At 38.0% G+C, this 9,064-nt stretch overlaps 1 protein-coding gene across 1 annotated transcript; it reads left to right on the top strand.

Moving 5' to 3' along the window:
- The first annotated feature begins 7,028 nt into the window (after positions 1–7,028).
- LOC121416707 lies at positions 7,029–8,843 on the top strand. Its single transcript, XM_041610173.1, has one exon. It carries the CDS (start codon positions 7,041–7,043, stop codon positions 8,841–8,843), a length of 1,803 nt encoding a protein of 600 aa, XP_041466107.1. The 5' UTR covers positions 7,029–7,040.
- The last annotated feature ends 221 nt before the right edge of the window (positions 8,844–9,064 follow it).

Genomic DNA, 9,064 nt, shown 5'->3' with positions numbered 1-9,064 from the left:
ATCCCGAAGGTTCGTTAATCCGAAAACGAAATAAGGTTCGTTGTTCCGAAGGTTAGTTCATTCGAAAATAAAATAAGGTTCGTTGTACCAATGGTTCGTTAGTCCGAAAAATGAATTCCGGGAGAGCAGAGCCAAACCGTCTGAATTATGAATAATGTCTGTAGATTGTCTGTAGATCAGTGGAAGGGGATATGACTAATGTTTAAACTTCTTGTTTGTGCTCATCCCTTCTCTTCCTATGGTATAATATAGTCTCCGTTGAAAAAAATTGGAGCTGTTAACTTGCAGCTTATGAGAATAATATTCGGGGGGGGGGGTATGGAACATTTCATTACGAGGCTGATATACATTCACATATTTAAGAGGTTAGGCCTGCTCAAGACTTAAAGAATATGATATAAACCAATAAAACTTCAACGAGCGCAACACTAAAAGCCTGATCAAAATCCAGTTTAAAAAAAAAGTACCGAAGTTATTGAATTTCAAAATCTGACAGTATTTGGTGAAAACGATTTAGGCCTATATTCGCAATTGATGGTGTATGCGCGTGCAACATGTCTCCCACTGACAAAAAAAGCATATGTGATCTTTCATATGAAATCAAAAGTCAATCCTATATTGCGTTTTATTTTTTGTGGGCAAACTTGAGTAAATAAGCAAATTCTAATTTAGTAAGTTCATATATGTAACAGTCAGACGATGGAAATATTCATTTTTACAAAGACATGCGTAAAAGGTTCCATAGAAAACAACTGTTTTCAATTTTTTATCGATTATAATGGGAACGTATGTCTGATTTTACTTTTTCTCTATTCAAATTGTCATTTTCAGTCTGGATTACACCTTCAACGTTGTGCTGAATCGGGAACTACGCCATCTACGGCGAATGTCTGATAGACGTAACAGCTTAAAGACAGGGATTACCAAATCAGGTAAAATTTCATATTTATGAAAAATCGAAAGTTTTCTCCTTCACCTTACAATCATGTTTTTTTATAAATCATGTCATTTCATTTATTTAAAAAGATTTAATATTTTAAGATTAAGAAATATGTTTCATAATAGGGCATATTTGCTAATGTAAATCGATAAAATGTTATCATTTATTACCTTCTCTCCATCCATTCATCTTACTTTCATACTCATTTTACCATCCATTTCTCTTCTTCTTCTTCTCCCCATTTCCTTTCTTATTCGTGCTATAGTTCTTCTTCTCTTTTCTTTTAAATTCTTCATCGTTTATCTTTCATCGGTTCATTACATTTCATTGTATTCTTCTCTTTTCTTTTGTTAACGGCTCCTCTCTCTCTCTCTCTCCGGCCCCCTCTTGCCCATTCTATTTCTCCCTTCCTCTTCCTTTTCCTATTATTTTTTTTTAATTTTCACACATCGAGCATGGTGGCTCAACGGTAGATCGCGCGCCTCATGAATAGGAGGTCGTGAGTTCGATCCCTTGCCGAATCATCCCAAAGACTTTAATAAAATGAGACCTTTTGGGACCGATTGCACGAAAGGGTCTTTGCAAGGACCGGCTTTCGTGTCGCCCATTTCTATGTGGAACGCATTTTGAATAAATCATCTGCAAACATATTGAATTCGTCTGTTAAAATAAACAAAATGTTTGTTTATAAAATGATGTAATGTATCATGAACTTGTATAAAATTTGATTTAAAAGCAAGCTAACAAATCTTATTCTTTATCATAAATTTCAGAAACACCCCGCTTATAGACCAATTTCATAACGTGAGAGGGCAGCAGACTGGTCGCCATGCTGCGGTGGGCGAATCAACTTTTATAGTACACAAGTCAATAGGGTATTTGGTACATTCGTTCGATTTATTTTTTATTTTGGACCAATTGAGCAGATTTCTTGTAAGATTCGCAATGAGCATTAATTGGAGAAGTTCAGGTCGCAGCTGTGCTGTGTTCAATTGCCACAATTGGAGAAAGCTTCAGAATTGGAAGCAAAGTGAATGTGAAATTCACTCGCCTTGGACTCATGAAGCCTGTTTGTGTGTGAAGCCGTACTCCCTGCATAGGTTTCCAGGCCGTGATGACGGAATGCGTCGCCAGTGGCCCTCTCTTCCCCTTCCTCCTTTCTCCTTCCTCTCTGTTTTATTCTCTTCCCTTCCTCCTTTCTCCTTCCTATCTGTTTTATTCTCTTGCCTTGTCCCCTCCTTTTGGATACTTATAGGCCTGCATAAAATGTGGTGGTGGTGGGTTTTTTGTGGGGGGAGGGAGGGGGGATTTATTTGATCATGCTTAGATGGAAATAATAGTCTCTCTCTCTCGCCCTCTCTATCTCACACTATCCCCTCTCTCTCTCTCTCTCTCACTCTATGTCTCGTTCACTCTCCCGCTACTCTAACACAATTTACTAGCAACAAGAAGTGAGCTCCCTGATGAAAACCAACAGCGATTCTTGGTCATCATTAACTCACTTTTACTGACAAAACTAAGGGGAAAAAGTAGCCAAAGTGCAAAAATTCATCATACCTTCATCGGTCAGATATGGCCATTGTCTTACATCGTCTACCCAGGTGTCCATGTTTTATTTTATTGATTTATCATGAAGTTAATGACACAATATCAGAGCTTATCTGTAATCTTTCATTGAATTTGTACACAGAGCCAATCGCGGTCAGCGCACTTGCCCACCGCAGCAATGGCGTCGCCGATAGAGGGCCAAATACATAAACCGGCCGTGAAATTGGTCTATAGCGTATCATAAAAGATGGGCGACACGAAAGACGGTCCTTGCAAAGACCCTTTCGTGCAATCGTCCCCTGACTTCTTGCAAAGACCCTTTCGTGCAATCGTCTCCTGACTTCTTGCCAGGCGCTCAGCATCTAAATTGTATAGAAGTAAACAAATTAATCATAATACGGCAGCCAAGTATCCCCTAGACCTAGTCTTTCTTCGTTCCTATTCGTCAATCAGATCCAGTCGCTCATCTTCATGTAATTTAAACCACGGCCCTCGCATACGAAGATCAGATACGGTGATTGTGCTTTGTATATTATTGCCCCTTCTTTGTGGAACAAGCTCCAAACTCAAAATGCTCTCTCTGTTGAGATTTTCACATCCTCACTCAAAACTCACCTTTTCTCAACGATGACATAGTTTTTTATTATTAATTTTATTTAATTAATGGATATTTTATTATTTACTTTAGTCAGGCAACCTGTGCGCTTTGAAACACCCATATAAAGCATCTTATAAATGTTATCATTAGTAGTATTATTAGTATTATTATTATCATCATCATTATTATTATCATTTTATTATCAGTATTATTACCATTATTATTATTGTTATTATTATTACTATCATCATCATTATTATTATCATTACTACTACTACTACTACTACTACTACTACTACTGCTGCGCTGCTGCTGCTGCTACTACTATTAATACTACTATTAATACCACTATTACTACTACTACTACTACTACTACTACTACTACTACTACTACTACTAATACTACTATTACTACTACTACTACTACCACTACTACTACTACTACTACTACTACTACTACTACTGCTGATGCTGCTGCTGCTGCTGCTGCTGCTACTACTACTACTATTAATACTACTATTAATACTACTATTACTACTACTACTACTACTACTACTACTACTACTGCTGCTGCTGCTGCTGCTGCTGCTACTACTATTAATACTACTATTAATACTACTACTACTACTACTACTACTACTACTACTACTACTACTACGACTACTACTACTACTACTACTATTAATACTACTATTACTACTACTACTACTGCTACTTCTACTATTAATACTATTACTACTACTATTACTACTACTACTACTACTACTACTACTACTACTACTAAAATTACTACTACTACTACTACTACTACTACTACTACTACTACTACTACTACTACCACTACCACTACTACTACTACTACTACTACTACTACTACTACTACTACTACTACCACTACCACTACTACTACTACTACCACCACTACTACTACTACTACTACTACTACTACTACTACTACTACTGCTACTACTACTATTAATACTACTACTACTACTACTACTACTACTACTACTACTACTACTACTACCACTACTATTACTACTACCACTACTACTACTACTACTACTACTGCTACTGCTACTATTAATACTACTATTACTACTACTACAACTACTGCTGCCATGGGTGTCGATCGGTATTCTTGGTTGGGGGGGATGATTGACAGAAATGTTCATGTGGATGGGGATCTTTCAATATTACCCCCACTAAAATCACAAGTTAGGACATTTGAGAGTGGTTGATAGGCATGGAGTGCTTGGAAATTCCTTTATTGTTGTAGTGTACTGAAAAATCAATTTGTCACAAGTAAGCCTATTCTAAACTAATACGAAAGAAAAAAATGACAAAAATTGTCTGGACCATGTACATAGTGATCCGTTTATTGAGCATGATGTATAGACACACACGTATATGTATATATATATATTTATATATATATCACCCTCACCAACAGTGCGAGCGCGAAGCGCGAGCTGAAATTTTTAAGTATGACATGAAAACAGGACAAATGTACCTGTTTAGGTTTGTTTTTAGTAACTCACGAGGATAGATTAGTATGTATCTCACTAGAGAGCGAGCTAAAATTTCTTTTATATTCTGACCTGAAAGCTTGACATTCTAAGCATTTTTGGTACCAATGATTAAGATGGGTATCTAGAAGAACAATAGATGCGAGCGCAAAGCGCGAGCTGAAAATTTTGATAATTCGATCTGGGGGGCGTTTCATCAATATTTTCGTCCGGCAAGTAGTCAGATCTGACAACTTTCCTGGATTCTGATTGGTTGAGAAGCACTGTTACTATAGCAACTGTCGGATAAAACGTCTGACAAGTCCTTTCATGAAACGCTCCCCTGGAAAAAAGATAGTTTAATGGACGCTTCTACTAAAGAACAAGATATATCATATCCATCAAAAGATTATTGCAAATAGAAGCGGGAGTTCTTTTGAGGTTTAGAACTAAAAACGGGACATTCTATTCACCTATTTAATGATGAAAAGTATGGGTTGTTGGTACAGAAATCATGCGAGCGCGAAGCGCGAGCTGAAAACTTATATATTCCATTCTGAAAAGGCAGACATTTTGAGCACGATTTTAAATGAAAATCGAGTTGGTATCTCAATCTCACTTGCTGATTTCAGTGTAGCATTACAATCTTATTCTATTTTTAGTTGCACATGCGGAATTATGGGGGGGGGGGGGCAAAACGATATCTTTTCCCCCCTGCCCCCTCCCCCGATCGACGCCTCTGTGTATACAACTTCTCTTAAATCTAACCCGACTGGCAATATTTTTTTTTCTTAATGCATGATGATAAAATGCAGATTCGGACCAATAATTATTAAGACTAGCACAAATTACAAACTGTGTGGCTTCTCGTGCGCCATCGGGCTCACCGTCATTCCATAGAGCTATTACTGTAATAGCTATACGGTCATTCCTTAGACGATTTATCTTGCCACCCTTTTACTCTGGTTTATTTTTCCACCCTTTTGAATTAATTGATTCATCAAAATTAATTTATTCACCACTGGTGGGATGAAACACCCTATCAACAAAAGTTGTTTTTCGTAAGGGTCCTTTTTATGTCATGTGCTAAAAAATATCATATACATAAACATTTCATTCTTTTTCATTTGAATCTCCACCCATCTGTTTAATAGTCCTGAAAAGGAGGGTTTTTATTTTATATACACAAATTGCGAGGGAAACAAACTGATTGATGGTATACTATAATCATCATGATCAAACTTTATTTTTTCATCATCATCATTATAATTTTTCTACCCTAAATTATTGGGGGATGATTATACAGGCCATCCCCCCCCACTTGAAATATTGGGGAATATATCCCCCCCATCCCCCCGTGATCGACACCCATGACTGCTCCTACTACTATTTGTCTATTATCACGTCCACATATACCCCCCCCCCCCCCTTCAGTGTCATGGGAACGATTTTTTGACTGGGTTGCTGAAGGAGATTTAAAAAGAAGAAAAAAGGGTTATTGGTTCCTAGGAATTTGAAGGCAGAAAAAAAGGGTTTTTACTACAAAATGAAGATTAAATTGGTTCAGAGGACTTCGGAAAGCACAAAAAAAAGAAAGTAAACTAGAAAAGGAAGGTCATTTGGTTACCTTGGCATTTTTACACATCTTTCAGAATACCGGGGGGGGGCTGCCTGTGGAGAATAATACACGTGGCACCCCAAGAAATTTATTGGGGTGCTTAAACACCCCAGCACCCCACTTCCCAAGGCCATGACCTCTATCCATCTTTTTTCCTTTGTATTATCAAGATAGTACGCTGGGGAATTAACACTGGTTGCATGTGCACCTTCCCCTTGTTCTACTTTCAACAGCTGATTTTCTAAACTTGGCTTCCACCTCCCCAAGTTGTGCACCCCATGCCACTTTAGTTCCACGGACCTACCCAGGAAGTCGGGGGGGGGGCACTTCTATTGACGAGTGGATACCATGCACGAACAAAGAAACGCGTAAAAGGAGTAGGGGGCTCTTTTTCAAGATAGGGCACGTTACGTACTTAATGTAATAAGGGTGTCAAAATATAAAAATACTGAATAGAGGGGTATTTAAATTTTGCAAGATATTTGGTCAAATTTGCGAGGTTATAAAAGATACTAAAATGTTTTATAAAGGGTGTACTTTTTGCTCCAACACTTCAGAGTCCGACCGACGTCCGAAACAAAACAATAAAATATTGCTGTACTTGTTTAATAATTCTTATTAAGGGGTGCATTTTCAGAATATGGAAAATACTTGTTTAGATTGTTTTTCGAGACCCCATGGTCGCGCATGGTATTCCCCCCCCCCCGGGGCCTGATGTGCACCTATCCTTACTGAAACCAGCCTACGCCCTTGCAATTATACTCCTTCTCTTGTGATATATCTGTCTTTCATATTTCCCATATTTCTCAGATCAGTACTCTAATCATTATGGCGGCTAACTTCACCCAAGACCAACAATGTGAAGGAAAGGAGTGTCAATCAATCACAGATGTGACGTACTACGTGGAGGAGAAGAAGAGACTCTGTGATGACTGCGCCTCTAAAGAAGGACGCAACGCAAGAGTTAAAAGAGGTGTACCAAATATTTATTGTGAAGAACATGATGAAAAGGTAAAATTATATTGTAAATATCATGGCGTTCCATTGTGTTATTCATGCGCTATGATCAAACATCTACAGCCTTGCGAGAGACAAGATATAAATGATGCAATAAAAGACAGTGGGGCGAGGCTAACAGTTCTAAAAGAAAAAGGGAGGGACAAATTGAAAGAAGGTCGTCTTTATGAAGATGAAATTGACCAATGCACGAAAGACACAGACACCCATCTACAAGCTTTGAAAGATGAAGTTAATTCGATAATCAAGGAGGCGATCAACATAGATAAAGTAAAGGAGAAGATGGATGCTGACAAAATCAACCATAATTTTGATGATCAGAATCAAGTACTTGAAGAAGAGATTATGAAGATTAATGAGAAGATTCGAAAGAACAATGAAGAGAGAGAAAAACAACTTGGATTAATCCATACAAATGCACAGATTAGACAAAGACACATGGACAATAAGAAGATTGGTCTTCATAGAGACATTGATAACATTGTTAAAGAGAAGGATAGGAAGATCAGAGAGTTGATGAAATCATTGCAGGATGACACAAAAACAATAGAGAATGCAATACAGACCATAGATACAGTACTAGAGGACGATAAAAACATTGTTAAAGACGGTCATAGTGTGAACATGTCAGTGAGTGATAAACTAAAGAAACCCCTTTATAAGAATGATGTGAAACAGACCACTCATAGAATATCAGATGTGAGGTTTGTGAAGGGTGTTGAGAGAGAGAAGTATGATGGTAGGATTGGTGGGTATGATGGCGAGTGGATGCTTAGTGATACAATCAGTGTCAAAGATAAATTCACATCCCCACGGATTGTTGGTTGCATAGATGAATGTAATGTGATCATCACTGACAGAGCTTTAGGTAGCCACACATATATGTTAGATATGAACACGAAACACATTCAGAGAGTGATAACGGGTACTGATACATCATATGTAGTCTCCTGTGCATTACTGAATGATGACAAGATAGTGTGTGGTAGATGGTGTGAAGGTTGTACAGGGGACAGTTTGACTGGATGCATCAGTGTGTATGACAGACAATGGATGCGCATCAATGACGTCACAATACCCAAAACCACAACGCGCGATACCTCATTGGTGGATGTAGCTGTTGACCGTGATGGGATGATCATCGCTGCTGAGCGACTTCGGTCTAAGATATACGTCATCAACCCAGCTGATAGTAAGATCGTGAATACCATCAAATGTAAAGAGGAAGTACTGATGCGAGGTGTGCTATCATCAGGTCACATCATCGCTCAACCTGTTGATAAAAAAGTACTAATCATACACAGACAGGGTGGTCAAAAGGAAATCCCCCACAGTCATGTCATCTTTAATGTCTGTGTTGATCCTATAACAGACGACCTCTACGTCGTGACATCAGATGATGAGAACAAGACGTGTATGATTGATCAGGTGATGAGTGGGAATGAAGTGAAGATAAGAAGAGTGACGTCATTTCCTCTATCTACTAGAATGACTGATGAGGATGATAGGGTGCTTTACCTTGTTAATTCCCGTGTAATGATCTCATCATCAGGCAAGAAAATTGCTTGTGATGGAGATAGTATTCTCGTCTTCGAAAAGAGAATCTCACTATAGAATGATGATATATCGGGATCAATTATTGGATTAACTTTGACAATTTTTGTATACCATGACCACAGTGATACCATCTTTAGAGAATTATTTGCATCAATTATGTTATTAAGTTGTAGGCCTAATAACTCTCAGCCATTTTAAACATCCCAGTTTAAAATGAACATTTTTTTAATAGGTCCGCATTCAAGAACATATCACTCATATGGAAATAGGTCTCAATA

Source organism: Lytechinus variegatus, chromosome 6 (genome assembly GCF_018143015.1).
Source record: "Lytechinus variegatus isolate NC3 chromosome 6, Lvar_3.0, whole genome shotgun sequence".
NCBI lineage: Eukaryota > Metazoa > Echinodermata > Echinoidea > Temnopleuroida > Toxopneustidae > Lytechinus > Lytechinus variegatus.
This window is presented reverse-complemented; position numbering and strand designations above follow the sequence as displayed.

Bases quoted from the DNA above. Each gene is read 5' to 3' on its own strand.
- LOC121416707 (XM_041610173.1), top strand. From the start codon at position 7,041: ATGGCGGCTAACTTCACCCAAGACCAACAATGTGAAGGAAAGGAGTGT.